This window comes from Phoca vitulina, unplaced genomic scaffold, assembly GCF_004348235.1.
Source record: "Phoca vitulina isolate PV1807 unplaced genomic scaffold, GSC_HSeal_1.0 scaffold8, whole genome shotgun sequence".
In the NCBI taxonomy this organism is placed as follows: Eukaryota; Metazoa; Chordata; class Mammalia; order Carnivora; family Phocidae; genus Phoca; species Phoca vitulina.
The window spans coordinates 71,120,317-71,143,946 of NW_022589711.1; the positions used below are offsets into that span (position 1 = coordinate 71,120,317).

General features: G+C 39.3%; 1 protein-coding gene across 2 annotated transcripts in view; it reads right to left on the reverse strand.

The window, feature by feature from the left end:
• PRKCI (protein kinase C iota) overlaps positions 1-13,099 on the reverse strand; it is a 68,753-nt gene extending 55,654 nt beyond the window's left edge. For both annotated transcript variants that reach the window (XM_032407231.1, XM_032407230.1), the window contains exon 1: positions 12,754-13,099. In XM_032407231.1, the coding sequence (XP_032263122.1) occupies positions 12,754-12,854 (101 nt within the window). In that variant the 5' untranslated portion in view covers positions 12,855-13,099. The remainder of the gene's footprint in view (positions 1-12,753) is intronic.
• Positions 13,100-23,630: the final 10,531 nt, after the last annotated feature.

Genomic DNA, 23,630 nt, shown 5'->3' on the forward strand with positions numbered 1-23,630 from the left:
TACACAAGATTACTTTTCCTTCTTTAAGCATCTACTCATACTACTTGGCTCTTCAAGTGCTTAACACCTACAAAAGCATTCATTATAAATGCTTGTTTTTTTTAAGATTTTATTTTTTTAAAAGATTTTATTTAATTATTTGAAAGAGAGTGAGAGAGCACCAGCGTGGGGGCCGGAGGTGGAGGAAAGCAGAGGGACAGGGACAAGCAGGCTCCCTGCTGATCACAGAGTCTAATGCAGGGCTTGATCCCAGGACCCAGAGATCATGACCTGAGCTGAAGTCAAATGCTTAACCGCCTGAGCCACCCAAGCGCCCCAGATTTTATTTTTAAGTAGTCTCTACACCCAACATGGGGCTTGAACTCACAACCTCAAGATCAAGAGTCACATGCTCCACCAACTGAGCCAGTCAGGCGCCCCATAAATGCTTTTTAAAATTGCTTTAAACATTTATAAGTTAAAGAACAGAATAATGTTACAAACTTTTAGAATGTAAAAATTACTAAGAAAAATCAAGATGTGGAGAAAATAAAAGTATAAATTCAAAATGTTTCTTTCCTAGTAGAGAGTCAATACTCTATCTAAAACTAATAATTTAAAAATAAAAGCAGGGAACAAGAAAAAACCAAATAGGGGCACCTGGGTGGCTCAGTCAGTAAAGCATCTGCCTTCTGCTCAGGTCATGATCCCAGGGTCCTAGGATTGAGTCCCACATCAGGCTCCCTGCTTAGCACGAAGTCTGCTTCTTCCTCTCCCTCTGCCCTTCCCCTGTTCATTCTCTCTCTCTCTCTCTCTAATAAATACATAAAATATTGAAAAAAAGAAAAAGAAAAAACCAAATAACCCAAATAAAAGATGGGCAAAGGATGTGAACTGACATTTCTTCAAAATGATATATAAATAGCCAACAAGCTTATGCAAAGATGTTCAACTTCGCTAATCATTAGGGAGATACAAATCAAAACCATAATGAAATATCACCTCATACCCATTAGGATAACTACTATCAAAAACAAAACAAAACAAAACAGAATAACAAGTGTTGACAAGGATGTGGAGAAACACAAGCCTTGTGCACTGTTGGTGGGAATGTAAAACGTGCAGCAGCTACAGAAAACAATATGGAGGGTCCTCAAAAAATTAAAAACAGAATTTCCATTTGATCCCATAATTCCACTTCTGGGTACAGGTCCAAAAGAACCAGACATAGGGACTCTGACAAATTATTTGTACACCCATGTTCATAGTAGCATTACTCAAAATAACCAAAAGGTGGAAGCAACCCAAGTGTCCATTAACAGGAATGGATAAACAAAATGTGATATATAAACACAAAGGAATATTATTCGGCCTTTAAGGAAATTATGGGACACCTGGCTGGAGCAGTCAGAGGAGCATGCGACTCTTGATCTCAGGGTCCTGGGTTAGAGCTCCACATTGGGTGCAGAGATTACTTAAATAAATAAATAAACTTAAATATATGAATGAATGGGGCGCCTGGGTGGCTCAGTTGGTTAAGCAACTGCCTTCGGCTCAGGTCATGATCCTGGAGTCCCGGGATCGAGTCCCGCATCGGGCTCCCTGCTCGGCAGGGAGTCTGCTTCTCCCTCTGACCCTCCTCCCTCTCATGCTCTCTGTCTCTCATTCTCTCTCTCTCAAATAAATAAAAAAAAAAAAAAAAAAAATATATATATATATATATGAATGAATGAATGAATGAATGTAAGGACATTCTGACACATGGATGAACTTTGAAGACATTATGTTAAGTGAAATGGGCCAGTCACAAAAAGACAAATACTGTATGACTCCATTTAATTGGAACAGTGGTTCCCAGGGGTTGGGGAGAGGAGAAGGAAATGGGGAGTTGTTCAACAGGTACAGTTTGTTTTACAAAATGAAAAAGTTCTAGAGATTGGTTGCACAACATAGTGAATATAGTTAACACTACTGAACTGTACACTTAAAAATGGTTAAGATGTAAATTTAGTGGGTTTTTTTTTTTACCACAATTAAAAAGAAAAGCAGAAGAAGGTACATTATTTAAGTTACAAACATAACCATTAGAACTAAAAATAGGAGAGACGGTGATAAATGAGTACTAAGTTCCTCATCTTTCGTATTGAGCAATGGATATAATAAAACAAAATTTTACAGGTTTTTATTTGTATTCATTTTTTTGAGAGAGTGAGCATGGGGAGTGGGGAAGGGGTAGAAGGAGAGGGAGAGACTCTTAAGCAGGTTCCATACCCAGCGCAGAGCCCAACGCTGGCTCGATCTCAGGACCCTGAGATCGTGACCTGAGCTGCAATCAAGAGTCGGACGCCTAACTGACTGATTCACCCAGCCACCTCAAAACAAAACAAAATTTTAAAAGTAGTTAACTCTGGGTGGTGGAACTGGGGATTGGGGAGAGATTAGAGATGGAAAGAAGATGTACTTTGTATTTAGACTCTTCTAAATGGTGTAGATTATCATTAATTTATCTACCATATAAAGGTATGATTTTATTATAAAATTTACTTCCTAGTAAAAAATATAAATAAAATATTTACAAAATTTAAAATGAATTTTATGAATAAAATTGTTTTAAATATTTTAAAATTTTATTTTTAAAAAAGAAAATAAAAATAGACAATAGTTCTTTGAGCACCTGGGTGGCTCAGATGGTTAAGTGTCTGTCTTTGGCTCAGGTCATGATCCCGGGGTCCTGGGATTGAGTCCCGCATCAGGCTCCCTGCTCCTTGGGGAGCCTGCTTCTCCCTCTGTCTCTCATGAATAAATAAAATCTTAAAAAAAAAGAAAAAAATAAGAAAATAGTTCTTTCTTCTAACATTATAAGAGAATATGCTTACCTTAAAGCAATTTTGTTTTTTTAATTCAATTTTATTTATTTTTTTATATTATTTTTTTTCTTCCAAGTTTTTATTTAAATTCAAGTTAGTTAACATATAGTGTAGTATTGGTTTCAGGAGTAGAATTTAGTGATTCATCACTTACCTGTAACACCTAATGCTCATCACAAGTGCCCTCCTTAATACCCATCACCCAATTAGCCCATCCTCCTGCCCACCTCCCCAGCAATTTTTCTTTCAAAATACCCTCAAGGGTATTAGTATGAGGGAGTAAGGGTTGAGAGAATGTATTTTAGAATTAAATGAGAGAAGGAAAGGCTTCCATAGACTTTCTCTGGCAAAGAACAAGTATGGCATTATGTTTTTTGAATGCAAGGGAAAAAAATTAGTATCAGATATCATCAAAACATGACTTCCTTATTAAGGTCCACATGAATTTACAATTAACACATACGTAAGCATGTCTGTAAACAATAGGGACTTTTAAGAAATCTTACTTTTCAAGAGCTAAAAAATATTTATCAGAACAAATATTTTTTAAATAATCCTTAAAAAACATAAGTACAAACATCCTAAAGAGACTCAGTGAAGGAGTCATGCTTTATCAACTGCCACTCCTTAAGTTCCAGGAACTAAAACATTTAAGGGAGTTTTATATAAACACTTCTCTAAGTAATTAAGAAAGCACCATGTTCATACCCTCTACAAACACCAGATCCTTATTACAGCACTAAAGCTAAAAATGAGCTGCAAAATAAAGATATTACATTCTAAAGGTATAAAACAAATTATGCATGAAAGATTTTTTTTTCTGGTTTTAACTTCAGTGTTAGCATAAATTATCTTACCACTGGTCTTCGACAGAATATAGTCTGCTTCACCACAAAGATTCCCAAAATGGCAAATTTAGATATAGTTTTAGCTGAATTTTTAAAAAAGAAGAAAAAAAAGGCAGTTTTAATTTTGCTACTGGGCTTCAGAAGACAAACTGCTTTAAGCATTCATTATGTTCCTATGTTCTAAAATATAGACTCTAAAGTTTTTCCGTAGGATTAATTACTTTTAAAAATAAACCTGAAAAAAGAACCACCAGTTCAGTCCTTCTGCTATCTCAAAATAAGCTTTTTCTCCCAAATTAAATGTAGTATAAAGAGAAAAGTCTTATTTGTAATCACTGATATAATAGATTTAGACAGAATTATCCATGGATGGTAAAATCACTGGGTTAAAGGTTCTGAGGAAACAGAATATTCATACAATCTCATAGTATTACTCCTCAAATTAATTGTTATTCATAAGAAAGTCATAAAGCAACTTCCATTTTTTAATGATCAAGACGACAGATGGGGCCCTTGGGTGGTACAGTTGGTTGAGTGTCCAACTCTTGGTTTCGGCTCAGGTCATGATCTCAGGGTCCTGAGATGGAGGCAAGCCACCCTCCCCCCAACTCTCCCCACTCCTGTCAGGCTCTGAGCTCAGGGAGGAGTCTGCTGGAATTTCTCTTTCCCTCTCCCTCTGCCCCTCTCTGTGCTCACTCACTCTCTCTCTCAAGTGAATAAAAAATCTTAAAAAAAAAGAAAACTGGCTCAAAAAGAACTGTGAAATATGAATTTGACAATAAAGCAAAAAACCCCATCAATACAGTAAAAGGAGAAAAAGAAATTTCTCTGAAGGGTAAGACTCAATGCTACCATCCCTACAATGCAGATAATGATATCTGCTTCTGAATATTGTCATGAAGATTAAATAAAAAAAAACACTTATCATAGTTCTTGGAACAACTGAGTACATTATAAAGATTAGTTTCTATGCTCTTTAGCATATCTCAAAGGGGGGAAAGGAGACTGGGTATGTTTGAAGATAATTTGGAGAAATTTTTCTAACTAATGATAATATTTCATTAAGATAAAAGATCACTGCTGGGGTGTCTGGGTGGCTTAGTCAGTCAAGCGCCCAACCGTTGATTTCGGCTCAGATCATGATCTCACAGTGGTGAGATGCAGCCCCACACTGGGATCCATGCTGGGCATGGATCCTGCTTGAGATTCTCTTTCCCCCTCTCTCCTCTGCCCCTCGCCGCTCCCCCTTTCCTTCTCTTAAAAAAAAAAGATAAAAGAATCACTGCTAAAATTCAGCACTGTCTAGAAAACCTAGCCAAATAGTAAAGATAAGAAAAATTAAATAAGTGAGATACATAGTAAAGAAGAGGCACAATTGTTATTTGCAGATGACATTATTTAGCTATAAATTCTAAGATAGTTAACTAAGAAATTATTAGAATAAGGTAAGTGACCACTTAAATATTCAAAAATAGATGGTATTTAGTAAGCCTATGGAAACAAAAGATCCCATTCACAAAAGCAATAAAATTATAAAACATTTAAGAATAAATTTAACAGGAAATGTGTAAGATCTAAGGGACAGGAATCTTACTGAAAAACGTGAAAAAGATCAATAAATAGGTATTATACTTCTAAGGCAAAGCTCAATATTATAGAACTATCTGTTCTCACATTAACCTATAAATTCAAAGCAATTCCAAATCAAAATACCAATAAGATTTTTTTTTCTGGGGGCACTTGGGTGGCTCAGTTGGTTAAGCGTCTGACTCTTGGGTTTCAGCTCATCATGATCTCAGGGTCCTGCGATCGAATCCCGCATTGGGCCCCATGCACAAATGGGAGTCTGTTTGTCCCTATCCCTCTGCTCCTCCTCCTGCTTGCTCTCTCTCTCTATCTCTGGAATAAATAAATAAAATCTTTAAAAAAAATAAAGTAAAATAAAAAAATAAAAATAAAAGATTTTTTTTCTGAAACCTAGAAAAACCTTCAAAAACTGACCTGAAAGAGAAAATAAATGTACAAGAATAGCCAAGAAAATTTAGAAACAGAAAATTGATGAAATGGCCTTTCCATAGCATATATCAAAACTAACTATAATAATTAAGCCAATGGTGGTATGTGCAAAAACAGATTTTCCCCAAAATCAATGAAACAGGGGCACCTGGGTGGCTCAGTCAGTAAGTGTCTGCCTTCAGCTCAGGTCATGATCCCAGGGTCCTGGGATAGAATCCCGCGTCGGGCTCCCTGCTCAGCGGAGAGTCTGCTTCTCCTTTTCTCTCTCCCTCTGCCTCTCCCTCTGCTTGTGCTCGCTCTCTCAAATAAATAAAATCTTAAAAAAAAAAAAAATCAATGAAACAGAATAAAAAGTACTTATGTTCAATCTGAGAAATTTAGTATAGAACAAAGTTGTCCTTCAACTCAGTGGTGAAAGAACCTATTTAATAACAATATTAGAATACATTTTTAAAAAACTAAGCTGTATCAGTACACCACAAATAACTAAACCCCCAAATATCAGATTTATTGAAAGGATAATCACTTGAAAAGCTGCATAATTAATAGACGAAAAAATAAAATTTTTTAAAATATTTTTATTTATTTGACAGAGATAGAAAAGAGAGCACAATAGAGAGACAGAATCCAAGAGAAAAACTGGGCAAAAGACATGAATAAACAAACTACAGAAGAACTACAAATGATCAGTAATGTATAAAAAGATAGCTATAAAAAAGTTAGCATGTGTTGCCTATTGGGAAAAAAATTTTTTTTTTTGAAGATTTTATATATTTGAGAGAGAGCGCACACAAGCTGGGGGGGAAGGGCAGAAGGAGAGGGAGAAGCAGGCTCCCTGCTGAGCAGGGAGCCCGATGTGGGGCTCAATCCCAGGACTCCGGGATCATGACCTGAGCCAAAGGCAGACGCTTAACTGCCTGAGCCACCCAGGCGCCCCTGCTGGGAAAATTTTTAAAGACCAATAATATGCAATGGGAACACAAGGAAAACACTTCATTTGTACACTGTTGTTTGGAACATAAATTGATAAGTGTTTGGAGGACAATATCAAGTTTTAAAACAGGCAAATTTTGGACCATGTTTGCAAGAATATATATTAAATAAAAAGGAGGTTCCTTCAGCATAATTTGAAATAGTGATTTAATGAAAGTAATTTTTTTATGCTCATCAATCAGGAAAAAGATTAAATTATGGTATAACAATACTATAGAACACTATATATCAATTATAAAGTAAGCAGATTGCTCTCTATATATGTATCTATCCCTGTCTACCTTAACATGGAAAGATGATCATGAATGAAAACAAATCAAGTTGCAGAAAAATGTGTAGAAATAGAATCTGTTTACTTGAAAAATAAAAGGGTATGTGTGTACACAATATCTATACTTATAGATATATTAATATGATGTAGACTACCCCAAACTATTAACAATGGGTACCATTAGGAAGTGGGGGTGAGAGGCTACAAGGGGAACCTTCCACTTTCTGTACGTCTGTATTTTTAAAATTTAGTTTTAGTGTCTTGCCTTTGTCATCTGCATTTGGTCACTGGTGACATTTTTGTTTCTGTCATCATTCTCAGCCACATTCCTACATAGGTTAGCTGCCAGGTACAGGGCTTGGGACATACAGCAGGCACACAATAAATGATTGTTCAGTTAATTCTGGGCATTTCCACCTGGATGCCCACAAAGCATGATGAACTCAAAATTCGGTTACTTGTTCCAGGTAATGAATTACCTCCTCTCACTAATCTCTTCCTCCTATATTCCCTAGTCTCTCTCAAATAAGAAACCTATTATTGTCAGACTCCTCTTCCCCACAGGAATCAATCTATAATTCACATTGATTCTATCCCCTAAAATCGCTGTTCAATCTATATCCTCTTCTCCTCCTCTGAATCTCTCAGCTGAACTACTTCCAAAGCCTCCAAATTAGTCTTCATCCACTGCTAATTCATCACCCATACTGGTTCCAAGAGTGATCCTTCTAAGATGAAAATCTAAGCATGAATCTCTTACTTGAAACCCTCACCAATGAAAAAAAGTCCGAACCCAAAGTATGATATTCGAGAATCTTCATGAGTAGTGCTTGTGAGCCTTCTTCTTAGCCTCACTTCTTATCAGTGCCCACTTCAAACTTTATGTCCTAATAAGGAATGACTATGGGACTAACAACTAAACTGATCTGAATTCCCCAAACATACCACGCAGTTGTGCAATGCCTGGAATGACCCCCACCCAACATCTTCATCAACCAGGCAAACCTATTTATCCTTTAAAAGCCACAAACATTTCATCCTCTAGGAAGGTTTCCCAAACCCAAACACCTCCCCAATATCCATCCCTGCAAGCACCTTACACATAAACACATACACACTCCTTTATTAACTCTTCTATGTCTTTCCTCCTAGAAGTTTCTTAGTCCCTTGAGGGCAGAGCTTTAGATTATTTATCTCTACACCCTTTGTGTCCACCCTAGCACCATGTGCCTACCTTACAGTAGGCAGTAGGTATTCAACAATATTTATTAAAGTGAGTTTAAACACACTTTAGGTAATATGTGGAATCCTAAGCAAGACTGGAATTTTAAAAATTCAGGTTTTAATTATGCTCATTTCAACCATAAAAAAAAAAAACCCAAACACTCAAGTTACCTTAACAAGAGGGTTGGGAGTTGTATTAGAAAGCTATTATGGACCTCCAGGAAGAATTTTTTTCTGCAGAAAGCTGCTTCCTTCTCTGCTTTCTCAGACCTGACGTTTGCACAGGGTTGGTCTTGGCCTCACTAGCCTCTCCTTTAACTCTTCAGCTCCAGTCTTCACTGCTAACAAGCAATTTATCTCTATATTATCTGATTCAAATTTCTGAGTGAGCTGTTTTGGTTTTTGGCACCAGGCCACCAAGTCCCTTCTCTTTCTCTGATAAAGCTATGATCAGTTGTCCTGTGGTTAGGTACCCTGCCAGAAGCTCCAGGACCAATAATTAACATTCTCTCAACTCCCAACTCAATATACTATTTGTATTTCCTTAGAACATTATAGAGATATGCTTTATACTGCTGAAATTATTTTGCAATACTTTTAAGAACAAGTCTTGCCAAGACTTGTTCACAGAAAAATCCTGCATACTTCTTCACTGAACCAGCTACACAATCCAAATATACAAGGAGTTAATCTCCTCCTATTTGTAGATGTGCACAGAAAGAATCCTCTAGATTGTTATAACCGTTCAATGGCAGGGGTTTAAAAAGCATTTTTACAAACTTTTTGCAAAATTTCCCATACATTTATAACATAAAATGAAATAAGTAGTCCAGACATTTCCTTGTTAAACTCTATCCCATAATATCAAGTAACTTCAATATAAGGAAAAGCACATACAATAGCAATTTATCACTAACCAACAAAACCTGTTTCTCTTCCTCCTAACACTACTAGGTAATGATTGAAGAAGGAAGGCCACTCACTGACAAGCTCCCACGTCAAGGAAAGAAGGGTGTATAGGCCGTGACACAGTCAGATTCTTTTTTTTTTTTAAGATTATTTATTTATTTTAGAGAGAAAGCTCGAGTGCGTGCTGGGGGGAGGGGCAGAGGGACAGGAAAAGAGAATATCAAGCAGACTCCCCACCGAGCATGGAGCCCCACGCTGGGCTCGATCTCACCACCGCAAGATCATGACCTGAGCCAAAATCAAGAGTCAGACAACTAACCAACTGGCACCCCAATACAGTCAGATTCTCAATGTTATTAATCTCCTGCTTAAAAACTAGAAAAAAATCTAATTAAATCTCTGTTATATCTAGAGGGACATCACATTTGCACTAAGAACAAATTTAACTGAATGAGAGAACACTATACACATCTTTGAAAGAAGGCAATTTATTCACTAAAAAATTCTGGCTATGGGCGCCTGGGTGGCTCAGTTGGTTAAGCGTCTGCCTTTGGCTCAGGTCATGATCCCAGAGTCCTGGGATCGAGTCCCACATCGGGCTCTCTGCTCATCAGGGAGTCGGCTTCTCCCTCTCACTCTCCCATTCTCTCAAATAAATAAACAAATCTTAAAAAAAAAAAATTCTGGCTATTCCAAGATTCAATGTTCACTGGAAAGAAATACTGTTAGAAGGGGATAAGGAGAAAACTTTCTGATAATGACCTTTCATAAGATCTGAAAGAAAAGAAACTTTTTTCAAATGCACGTTGTCCTTACATTTCTTGATATAAAGGAAGGATTTTCTATTTTAAAATCAGGTAGGTGTTCTAGTTAGCCAACCTGTTTATTAGCTATCCTCATTGGTGACTCATTCTAGTTTCATCTGTAGTAATGAGCAGCTAACTATGTAATATCAAAACCAACAGGTTAGACTATTGTTAATAAACATATAATCTTAACAGATCTAATTTCAGGGGACAGAAATTGGTACAATTTAGAGAGTGCTGATGTTGTCTTTAAATGGGGCTTGAAATAAAGGCACTGTTAGAAAGCTTTCAATGAATAAAAAGCAATAAAGGGCAAGGGCTTGATTGTTTCATTCTTTAGCAAAAATTCACTGATTTTAAAAAGCAAAATGTTAACTTGAATGTCTTGGAGAAATTTTAGTCAGGCACTAAAAGGGTTATATGTCCTTTTTTATTCTCTTTTATAAAAATAATTACAGCAATTAGCCAAGACAATATGACACCTACATTACTAAAATATAACAGACTGATTTCTTTCCAAAGGAGAAGTTTATAATAATTTTAATTTACTAACTAGGCCTATTTACATTTATCAAACCAGCAAAAATGGGGGAGGGAACTAAATTTCTTCCTCCTCATAGTTAAAATCATTGGAAACTATCTAAATTTAATAAGACAAGAATTTACATTGTTTAAAGTCATAAATGTAAACCAGAGAACTGAAAATAATAGTTTAACTATCAAAAATTGAGATGCACCAACCAGGAGAAAAGCAAGCAAAAGGTAGTATTCACCCAATTTCTCATCTTTGAGAGGATGGGATTAATAGGTACTATCTAAAGTTGAATCATGAAACAGAAGTATAACTTTTAAATAAAGGCAACCTCCAGAAGAACAGAAATAAACTGTCAACAGGATACCTCTGGAAGTTGGGACGATGGGATGGAAGACACTTATTTTATACCTCTGTACAATTTGCACATTCCTACCATGTGAGTATATTCATTTAACCAGTTTTTTTAAATTGTCAATAATGAGACACCTTAAAAAAAAAAGAAAGAAACACCCACTATATATTTCATTCTCTGGGCCTTATAACTCATGGACTGTCAACTTTATGAAATGGAAAGTGAGGGGCTCCTGGGTGGCTCAGTGGGTTAAGTGTCTGCCTTGGGCTCAGGTCATGGTCCCGGGGTCCTGGGATTGAGCCCCAAGTCCACTCCCAGCTCAGTGGGGAGCCTGCTTCTCCCTCTCCCTCTGCTGTTCCCCCTGCTTGTGGCTCCCTCACTCTCTGTCAAATAAATAAAATCTTATTAAAAAAAAAAAGCCTGTATGACCAATGAATATTCTTAAAAAAAAAAAAAAAAAAGGAAAGTGAAATATCTCATCTATCAAATTAAATGTAAGGTAAAGGAAGCAAAGCTTCTCTTTCCCCCACAGTCCAAAGTTCATAGCTGACTATATTCAAGTCAAAACAGTTCTTGTGACCACTACAAACTTTTAAAAAACATACACACACTTCTTGGTATTGTTTTAAAAAGAAGACCTCCTTGATCGATTTAAGCAAAAACACTGACACTGTCCAAAATAATTCTTGTAAACTACTGCTGAATACAGTCAAGCTAATAAACAAGAGGTCAGAGGCTACATGGCAGCAAGCGAACTAGTAAGTCGTTACATAAATCGATAACACATTTAGGCCTTCTATTTCCCTTGAAATCAAAACAAGAGAGGCGTTTTGAAAGTTTGCTATCTTCACTGATCCCCTCAGGAATGTAAAAGTATGCATTGCAGTTTCAACCTCCTAGTGCTTGAGTTTTTTTTTTAAGCAATTTACTTCTGCTTGGACAAATAGTAAGACAGGCCAAAGCCATTGGGTTTTCAGTTAACCCTTAGCTTCAAATCTTCATGTTCACACTAACATTTCACCTTTACTAATGCTACTAAATGTAATTATCCCATATTTCAGACCATAACTGAATTCAAGGGAAGGGGAATATTTCAGGTCACTGATTATAGAACATGATCTAATACAACAATATTAGGACTGGATTATTCCTGGTAAGCACAGGAGTTATAACTTGGGTAACAATATGAGTAAAGATCACAGATTTTAAAACTATGCCTCCGTTCGTCCTCTTCTCTTCCTGCAGTGTTTCCCCCTATCAAATGGTCCTTGAAGCAACACTGACAAAGCACCATTCACAAATTTTTAATTTACACATATACTACCTAATCTTAGCGAAACATAAGTACCTAATGCACATCCCTAAAAACGGTTCAACTTTACTCTTAAAAAATAACTCCTATGTCTAATACACAGGCAGCCTGACCATAGTCCGGATACACTTTGTGAACTCTTCTAGGCGAGGAAGGTAAACCTGACTTAGAGAACCAGAGGCTTTAGGCCTTCTGGTAATCAAAAGAGCCAGCAAACTAAAGTAGTACTGTCTTTTAAGCCCATAGCAAACTTAGTTCACTGAGGCATCACTCGGAATCAACTCTCAACCCCAAACACATCCAGACTTAATGACGTAAAGCCCTTGTAAATCTCTTAGTAGGCGAGTCTCTCTCGAACCCACCAGGTGGACCTGCTCTATTCCAAGACTCCTCCCTCGGACCCTAGGCTGGACCATCAGCCGCGCGACTCCCGGGCACCCTGCAACACACCTTGGGGTGCCCCAACGTAGCGCCCCATGCTCCTCCCCCGACCACCCCGACCGATCCCGAGTCCCTAGAGTCGCCTGCCCGGAGCAATTCGCCCACCACACCTCCAGCCCCTCACCCTCCCCTCCTCCAGTCCAAGTCGAGCGGGCCTTTCCTCTCCCCTCCCACCCCCACCCCTTCTCTGAGACACTCACCCGCGATAGTAGGCTTTCACCCGGACCTGGTGAGAATGATCCCCGCTGCCGCCGCCTGCGATCGGGTGAGACATGGTACTGCTGTCCCTCTGAGTCGGCATCTCCTTACTCCCCCGCCTCAACGCCGGAGGCCGAGGGTGCGGGGGGCGCGCCGGGCGCCGTGGGGGTCTCGGCTGCCCGAGCCTCTTCCAGAGCCGCGGCTGCCGCTTGCTTACCTGTCCACTCCGCCCGCGGCGCGGACCCAAGGGTCGCCTCGCCGGGGCAGCCGGAACCGCACGGCTCCTCCCGCCGCCCGGGCCCAGCACGCCTCCCCGCCTCGGTCCCTCCCACCTCGCTCGCTCCAAAGGCCCACATTCCGGGGGAGGGCGGGCGCAACCATCGATCCACCTCGAGGAGCCTCACCGCCCGGCCGAACCATTCTTACGGGGGCTAGGAAAAGGGGGAGAGAGGATGGGAGACGCTGGCTCTTATATCAAATAGGCCGGGAGGGAGGTTTTCCTGGGAGCTGTGACGAGAGAATGCCAAAGTTCTCCCTAAAAAGTCCCCTTTCTGCAGGGAAAACATTAGGGGACAAAGGCTGCGGCATCTCACCCCGGTTTCCTAACTTGGTCGCGTCCGCGGTCAGCGGACTAGGGACTGGGATAGATTTGCCCTGCCGGCTTTCTGGGATTTGGAGTCCCGATGGGATTCTGGGACTGGAGGTTCTTTACGTAGGAAACCATCCTCCGCTTCGAGCCGAGTGAGTCTTGTCTCCAGCTTGCACTCCGCCGGGAGTGTTCGGCTTGGAAATCCTGAATGTAGCTTGGGCATCTGAGGTCACTGGAAATGACTGGGTTTCGTCACGATCTACAGTTTGTTGCCTGATGAATTCTTCCTTCCAATTGCATAAATCATCTCAATTATATAGTGCCTTTTTGGGAAACAAGACTGGTTACCGGCTCAGCACAAGCTCTTTTATGGAAAGAATTTAATAACATATGTAACAAATGTAATAATGAACGTAATAAAGGAGGAAACTCAACTAGAAGGTATGATGAAAGACCGACATTTCTTTCTTTGCAGCCCCCATACCTAGGCCCTTGTATAGGGCCATCTCATGGCACAGGTGCACAGTATTTATCCAGTCCATCCATCAGCATTTTTTTTTTCTATCACTGCCTTGCCAAAGATTACAGTATAAAGGATCCGACCCTGTAGCCTAGTCTCTGACCTTCCACTGATCTTGGCTCTGTCACATACTGAAATTACAGGTAGCAGGAATCCAGCTCCTGTATCAGTCCTGGCACCAACACATGCTAAAAAGGCTGGAATAATCAAGGAAATAACTTTACTATGATAAAATAGGGTTGGAGGATTGACTCATCAGTTATGTCTGACAGTCTGACATGATGTCCTTCAACTGCTACAAACTGGGGTTATGAACACTTTTTAAAAAAGATTTTATGTATTTATTTGACAGAGAGAGAGAGCAGCACAAGCAGGGGGAGCAGCAGATGGAGAGGGAGAAGCAGGCTCTCGGCTGAGCAGCAGGGAGATCTGGGAGGGGGGGGTTGGATCCTAGGTCCCTGGGACCTGAAGGCAGATGCTTAACCAACTGAGCCACCCAGGTGCCCCTGGATTATAAACTCTTAATAAAAATTCCTGTTGAAAGACTTGGTATCAGAGTATTGGGAATTGGGGACCACATCAATATGTTAAATATTAGCTATGAAATATAAACTATTTCTGAAGTGAGATTGTGAAATTTTAATTGGATTAATAGAAAAGTTAGTATGCTGTGACAAATTTGAAAGATTATATAATGCTCTGAAAAAGGAAAATTTTTTTTAAAGATTTTATTTATTTATTTGACAATGAGAGAGCACAAGCGGGGGAGTGGTAGGCGGAGGGAAAGGGAGAGGCAGGCTCCCTGCTGAGCAGGGTGCCCGATGTGGGACTCCATCAGAGGACCCCGGGATCATGACCTGAGCCGAAGGCAGTTGCTTAACCAACTGAGTCACCCAGGTGTCCTCTAGAAAAGGAAATTTATGTTATACGGGAAATGGGAATTTAAAAAGGTATGGCGTGAAAAGCTTTTTATTTTGGATGCTTAACAGTTTGAAAAATCCTTCATCATTGGCCTCAGCATGCTCTAAAGGTAATTACTATTTTCAGAGGAAGCTTATTGCTTACTTTTGTCATCAATAAGAATCTATAAATAGTAAATATGTGTTTCCATGTCTTGGCTATTGTAAATAATGCTTCATGGGGGTGCAGATATCTTTTCAAGGTAGTGTTTTTGTTTTCTTTAGCTAAATAACCAGAACTGAGATTGCTGCATCTTATCATAGTTCTATTTTTAATTTTTTTAGGAACCTCCATTCTGTTTTCCATAGTGGCTGTGTCAATTTACATTCCCATCCTAATTTCATTTTTTGATTATTCATTGCCAGTGTATAGAAAATTAATTTTGTACATATCTTGTATCCTACAAGCTTGCTGAACTCATTTATTAGTTCTAATAGTGTTTTGGTGGATCCCTTGGAATTTCCTATACACCAGATTATGCCATTTTAGAATACAAATTGACTTACCTCTTTCCAGTTTGGATGCCTTCTATTTCTTTTTCTTGCTGAATGCATTATCTAGAACTTCTAGTACTTTGTTGGATAAAGAGGAGAGTGTGAACATTTTTGTCTTGCTCTTAATTTCATGTGGCTGGTTTTCAGTCTTACGCCATCAGATGTGATTACTCTAGTTTTTTTGTTTTTTTTTTGCAGACGTCCTTTGTCAGGTTGAGGAACTTCTATTCCTAGTTTGTTGACTATTTCTTTCTTTGTTTTTAAAGTAAGCTCTGTGCCCAACATGGGGTTTGAACTCAAGACACAGAGATCAAGAGTCACACACTCTACCGACTGAGCCAGCAAGGGGCCAGATTATTTTTATTTTGAAAGAGTGTTGGGGTTTGTTTAGCGCCTTTTCTCTATCTATTGAGATAATCCTGTGGTTTTGTCCTTTATTCTATTGATATGGTATGTCACAGTAACTGATTTTTGGATGTAGGCCAACCTTTCCTTCCTAGGACAAATCCCAACTGGTTATGACATATCCTTTTTATACATTGCTCCATTCAGTTTGCTAGTGTTTTGTTGAGGAATTTCGAATCTGTACTCATAAGCATTGTTTCATTTAGCTCTTTGAACGTAATTATGATAGCCGTTCTGAAGTCTTTGTCTGCTAAGTCCAACATCTGCATCCTCTCAAGGGCAGTTTCTGTGTGCATGGCCTGTTTGTATGTCTCACTATTTTTTTGTTGCAAGCTGTACATTTCCACTGTAGCAACTCTGGAGACTGATCCAGACTGGCTCCCAGGTTTGTTGTCACTGTTGTTCGCTTCCTTATTTGTTGAGTGACTTGGCCAGACTAGTTCAGGAAGTTTCTCTCCCCCACAGCGTGCAGGCTCCGATGTCTCCCCAGCGCTTCGGCATGCGCGCTGACACCCTGACTCCTTCTCTCTCCCCTGGGGCATGACAGTGGTTTCAGTCAGGCTCTCTGATTCTTTTCCTTATCTCCCTATCCAGCTTTTGGCTGGTTTGCCTCTATTGATATTACTCCTAGCTGTTGGCCTCCACTCATTGGCAAATGATTGCCCCATGCTTCTCACAATGCCCTGGGCCATAAATGGCTCCACGGTCTGATCCAATGGTCATTTTTTATTTATAATTTTCACCAGTTATGGTTGTTTCATTGGGGAGAATATATGGGGAGATCCTCATGTTTCCATTCCAGAAGTGCTCTGACATTAGTTTTTAAAGTCAGTGGGGTGCAATTAAAACAGATGTAAGGCACAAAGAGTTATGCATATAGGATGATCAGGTCACAGAAATTATGTTATTTTCAGTACCAAAAAAAAAAACCCTGAAAAGTATTGAGCCATCTCTTTAGTTTAAAGAAGAGAGGACTCTGTAAAAGGGCTTAAAAGGAACCTGGCATCACATTATCATATCTTTTGGAAAATTCCACTTCCTTTCTATAGATTGAGCTGCTCTAACAAAAATAATCAGAAGAGGTTGACCTTTATATTCATTCTTAATGAGCCTCACCAGTGTGTCTTGTAATCAGGATCAAATATGAAAACTTGTTTGCCATGTTCTTTATGTCATCTAATAAATCCTGCTATGGTATTTCTGATGCCTCTTCCTCAATTGAGAATCAGATGGTACAAAATGTAAAGTCAGTGGTAGACACTGTGACCAAGTCTCCCACAGCCCATTTAATTTCTGTTGGTGCTGATTAATGGTGCTTACTAATACCCTCAGCTTTGGGTAAGCCTGCTGCCCTTAACCTAGCATTCTTCAGTGGTTACACTGAGCATGGGATAATGTCATTAAAAGGAGAAGAAAAGTGTTTAAATTGCAAGTCCAGATCATTTGCGGGGGGCCGGGGCGGGGGGGACTTTGTGACCTGCAGAGATAAACATTGAGCACTGGGCTGAATTAACCTGCCTTTGGCTCACTGCATTAACTTTAATAGGAAAAATTAATTAATGCGCAAATCCACAGGCTTAAGAGATTTAAAATATTTTGGCTAACATTTTCTTATTTTGTGATCACAAGAATACTTGTCCCAATGTGGAGCAAAAATAACCTATTTGGAAAATGGCGAATGAGATAATAAATAGTAGACATGGGTCCTGTGTGATGGTGTCTTAATAGCACATTTTTGTACTTAACCTTCAAGAGCAGAAGCCATGACCAAAACTCCTGATTGGAGTCCTGACAGCTGAGGTTAGTGAGAGAGTTTAGTTTTTGTGTTAATTAACCTTGCTGATTTAGAATGGAGAATACCCTCATGACTCCTTCCCCCTTCTTCTATGCCCTCTCACTGCCCCACTGACGTGGCCTACTTTATCTCCAAGTTAACTGGGGTACTCCTTCACTCCAGCCTCACAAACTTATTCCCATTATGTTCTCCAATCTCACTCCCACACTACAGATAATTACAATACAGCAGTTTTAGCCTTAACTTATTTAAAATGTCCTCACTTCGGGGCCCCTGGCTGGCTCAGTCGGTAGAGCATGTGACACTGATCTTGGGGTTGTGAGTTCAAGCCCCAGGTTGCATATAGATATTACTTAAAAACAAAATCTTTTTTTTTTAAGATTTTATTTATTTATTTGACAGAGAGAGGGAGAAGCAGGCTCCTACTGAGCAGAGAGCCTGAGATGGGGCTCAATCCCAGGACCCTGGGATCATGACCTGAGCCGAAGGCAGACGCTTAACTGACTGAGCCACCCAGGCACCCCAAAAAACAAAATCTTTAAAAAATAAAATAAAATGTCTTCACTTTGAACTTAAAATAATTTTAAGATTCATGTCATACGTTCCCTGACAATCACAGGAAAGGAAGCTCATTTATTTATGCCAGGGACAACATATCCCTGTCTTTGTATCTATATAACCCTCCGCTTAGTCTGAAATGCCCTCCCAAACTCAGTCCCCACCAGGCCTGGCCGACTGCCACTCTCTTTCTCTATTTCTCATTTACAAACTCACCTCTGCTCCTCTATGCTGTTAGGTATCCATTCTCTTCATTTTTCCTCTTTGTACTCTTGCTCTGCATTCTGTTTTATATATCGAATAAAGCACGTCTCTCACAGTATCATAGTTTACTTTCTCACTGGCATGTTTATAAGGCTGGAACTGTAACTGGTTCATCACTGTGTCCCCTGTACCTAGCCCATATCAGGTTCTCAATAATGTTTGTTGATACTGAACAATACCACTTTGCTTCATTTTTCTTACCTGTAAGACAAAGGTCAGACTTTATTTGATAAGGATGTCCCGAGGCTGGACTAATTATTTCTTAAAATATAAAGTAGCACTGTGTTAATACAAAAACACATGAAAGAAGAGGTTTGTTTTAATGAGCCATGGAGAGCTTTAATGGAGAGCTCCATTAAGTGGAGTCAGTAATGCAAAAAATTTTAAAACGTTTACTTAATGAAAGTTGCTGAATACTCAAAGAGGTCTAAGAAATCTCAACATAATTAACTCCTATAAGGTTAATTGGTGTCAGGCAGTATTGTCTCCTTTTCAAGAAAGGTATAATCCAGGTAGAATGTCAGGACATATACCAATAAAGAGGAAAAAAATGCAAAATAGCAAGCTATGTGCCAATAAGCGATAAAGAATAATTGCAACAGCTCACGAATACTCCCTTGTCTTCTTTGGGAACCAGAAGAACCCACTTGTGTCTGGCTAGATTGAAAGGCACAAAGTTGACTAGTAAAACAACATGTTGAAGGAGCCTCCATCAACACATAGAAACTTTGTTTAGAAGTATCATTGTCTAATGATGTTTGCATACCCAGAATGCTGTGGCGAACAGCAATCAACTATTAAATACAAGCTCCCCTCCAATTTGAAAAAGCAAACCTGTTCTTGAGGCTGGCACGTTCAATTGAAAATGTAAACTTTATCTAATAAATTCTCACTGCTCCAGCTGCTCACTCACCCAGCACTGGCCTCTTCAGTGACCCAGTTCTTTCTCACAGCCTCTGCAGTCAACCCTTCTCCCCAACAAGGTTGCCAACCCCTCTGCCCTGCCACGGACGACTCACTCATTTTCTCTACAGCCTCCACCCACTTCCTATTGGACTCATATTTCATACTGAATTTCTGCTGATCTTGAATTAAACCATATTCTATTTTGGGCCACAGAGAAATCAGAGGAGAAAGCGGGGTGCATAGTTTATAATGATTTCTGGCTGCTTAATCACACATACAGTGTCAATGGGAACAGCACTCCAGAGATAAAGCTGCCTGTTAGTTCATCTGCACACTGGGCTTATCATCCTGCAACTTGAGCAGGAGATATTTCACTGAATCGGTATGGCTTCTTCTTCCAGATAATAACAAATTACACATCAGTCTATAATTAAATCAGCAAAGTGCTCCAGACACGGAGACTTTTACAGCGAAGCTACTATCTTCATTAGGTGCCTCGAGAGCAGGAATCTTACCTTGTAAATTCTTTTGGCATTTAGAAAATTCTAGGTATTCAACATATATTAAATCATTTAATTTGATATTTAAATAATTTTACATTGGTTTATGTCCACTTAAATACTAAAATTAATCTTAGCGAAAGAGGAAGGAAGCTGGCAACACCAAACCAGCAGAGCGAGTCTTTATTTGCTGTTTGCCTTAAAGCTGTTAAAGCTGTGACCTGAAAAGTTAGTTCAACTTGCTGAGCAATCTATTTACTCAAGTCAAACACGGCTTGTAAGGAAGTGACTCTGATTTTACCTAAATTGGAACCTTTCAACTCGAATCATGGGTTGGTAGAGTTTACTAGCTACAATTTACTTTATATCATCTAATTCAGTCGTCTGAAGCTTTATTTTTATTTTTTTAATTCTATTTTCTTTTTTTAAAGATTTTTATTTCTTTGACAGAGAAAGCGCACACAAACAGGGGGAGCAGCAGGGAGAGGGAGAAGCAGGCTCCCTGCTGAGCAAGGAGCCCGATGTGGGGCTCGATTCCAGGACGCTGGGATCATGACCTGAGCTGAAGGCAGACGCTTCACCGACTGGGCCACCCAGGCGTCCCTGAAACTTTAATATGCATACAAATTAAGTAGAGATTTTATTACAGTGCAGATTCTGATTTAAAAGGTATAAAATGGGGCGCCTGGGTGGCTCAGATGGTTAAGCGTCTGCTTTCGGCTCAGGTCATGATCCCAGGGTCCTGGGATCGAGTCCCGCATTGGGCTCCCTGCTCAGCAGGGAGCCTGCTTCTCCCTCTGCCTCTGCCTCTCTCTCTCTCTCTCTCTCCCTGTCTCTCATGAATAAATAAATAAAAATCTTTAAAAAAATAAATAAATAAATAAAAGGTATAAAATGGGTCCCAGATTCTGCATTTCAAACCAGCTTTGGTGGGATACTTATGCTGCTGGTCCAGTGATGAGTTTGAGGAGCAAAAAGTCTGGGCTTCATTTTACAAATGAAGTCCAGAGAAGTGAAATGACAATGATTTTTATCATTGCCTCAAAGCTTTTCATTCATTAGCATAATTTTTACATATCATGAATTTGAAACAGGGAATGAGTGGTTTCTGGCAGATGAAGAAGAAAATTAACTTCCCAAAATTCTTAGTTTCGTATTTTGTTTTTTATTTGTTTGTATTCTATGATCTAACCACATATGAAAATGCTGTCTGGATTTGTTGTAATTAGAGAATCACTTTAACCCACACATAATTTGTTCTCATCACAATCAATTAATAGACTCACTGTATTCCCATAGATGCATGACAGTATGCTGAGTAACATCTCCTGACATACTCATTCCTTCTCGTTTAGCAACCTTTTATTTAGTCTTAATTTAAAATTTTAAATCAGGGGAACACCTGGGTGGTTTAGTCGAGTGTCTGTCTTTGGCTCAGGTCATGATCCTGGCGTCCTGGGATGGAGCCCTACGTAGGGCTCCCTGCTCAGCGGGGAGTCTCCTTCTCTCTCTGCCCCCCCCCCCTCACGCTCTCCCTCTCTCTCTCTCTCTCAAACAAATCAATAAAATCTTTAAAAAAAACTAAAATTTTAAATTGGGATGCCTGGCTGGCTCAGTCAGTAGAGGATGCAACCCTTGATCTCGGGGTTGTGAGTTTGAGTCCCACATTGGGTATAGAGGTTACTTAAAAAAACAAAATCTTAAAAAAATAAAATTTTAACTCAAACAGTTCCAAAGATTTTGGTTATGTCCTGCAAGGCACTATTCAATATGAGGCTAGATTATTCCATCTTGTTTCTCCATCTCATAACTAGAAAGCAAGCTTGAGATAAGAGAAACAGGATGTCTTTCTGTACTTTCTAGCTCAGTAATTTAAAACTACCACTCAGAGTTCCCTTGAGAGTTAAATTTACTCAGTTCTTGGGGGAATTCTGCCAATCTTTTTTATCCTTTTAATAGAATTTTAAAACTCTAATAGTAATATTAAAGAAATATTTAAATATATTTATGCACTAGTTATTGGGTCTCCAGTCTCTCCATTCCTCCAGGAAAGCAAGTGGAAGGGCACTAGAAAATTTCCAAATGAGAAAATGTGCTTTTCCCCTAGAGCCTCTCACCCTGAGCATCTGAGTAAGCTGCCTTATTATCTGTGGAAAAGGGAAAACAGAATGACACTTAGGCCAACTAGCTTCTTATTTTAAACAGGAATTATTTAAATACACAAATAATATCAAGAAACATGTACTGCATGTCCCCTAGATACAAGGCTCTATATTTCATACAATAACATAAAATCCAATTTTTGCCCCTAAGGCTAGTTGGAGCAGTCTACTTAGGAGGGTCACACATAAACCTGTGATAAGTAACAATTCAAGATTATGTAACAATCGAAAGCAATAGGGCAGTACTGAAGAAATTGCTAATCTTGTGGAAGAGCAAGTCTGATCCATAGAAATTCAGAGAAAGGAGTAATTATGTGCAGCGAGGGTGGAGGAATTTTGTTTTCAATCTCTGATAGCAGTTATCTCAGAAGATAAGTGTGGTATAAAACAGAAGCAGTTGTCTTTCATCTGGAAGGGACTTTATCAAGGACTAACTGAAAAAATGCTTTATCAAGGACTCCCTGAAAAAAATCCTTTGTTAACTGTAAGAGAATGTAATTTCAGAGAGACCTGAGTCCCTTGGCAAATTTACATGAGATAGGCCACAAGTTGCTATGCAGCCTTTCAAGGTCTGCTTTTTCTTATTAGAAAATGAGGTCCATGATTTCCAAGACCAATTCCGGTCTAGAACTGTAGGATTCTGGGAACTCTTGGACCCTTTTGGGTTTGAAAAAACTCACTGGACTGTGAACTTTCTTTATGTATAAAATTTCCCCAGCACCCAGCAAAGTTTATGGCACTTGGTATTTGTTGGTTGATACTAGGAATCTCCAACCAGCTTTTCATTCATTGAACACGTTTGTTGACGGTTTACTATGTCATAGTCCCATGCTGGACATGGGGGTAGGAATACAAAAAAACTTGCCCCCAAGTTCACAGTAGTAGATACGTGTCAACATTTATTTAAAAACATGTTGGTAAGGAGGATTCCTGGGTGGCTCAGTCAGTTAAACGTCTGCCTTCTGCTCAGGTCATGATCTTGGGATCCTGGGATTGAGGCCCACATCAGGCTCCCTGCTCAGTGGGGAGTCTGTTTCTCCCTCTCCCACTGTCCCTCCCCTCCCACTTGTGCTCTCTCTCTCTGTCTTTCAAATAAATAAAATCTTAAAAAAAAAAAAATGTGGTAAGAGCCAAGCCATTTAAGTGGGGGAAATAATTGTAGTTGTTTTTAACAAATGATGCTGGAACAGTTGGATATCCATGTACAAAAAATGAAGTTGGACCCCTACCTAAACCATTTACAAAATTTAACTCAAAATGGATTAAAGATCTAAATGTAAGAGCTAAAATTATAAAACCCTTAGAAGAAAACATAGTAAATCTTTATGACCTAAGATTAGGCAATGGTTTCTTAGATTGACACCAGAAACACAAATAACAAAAGAAAAAAATAAATTGAACTTCATCAGAATTAAAAGCACTGATATTTCTTTCCTTTTTTTTTTTTTTTAGAGAGAGAGAGGGCACGCAAGGGGTGGGATTGGTGGGGGAGGGGCCGAGGGAGAGGAAGAGAGAGAATTTTAAGCAGGCTCCATGCCCAGCGCAGAGCCTGATGTGGGGCTCGATCTCACAACCCTGAGATCATGACCTGCGCCGAAATCAAGAGTCAGATGCTTAACTGACTAAGCTACCCAGGTGCCCCCTAAAATACTGGTATTTCAAAGGACACCATCAAGAAAGTGAAAAATCATCCCACAGAATGTGAGAATATATTTGCAAATCCTAT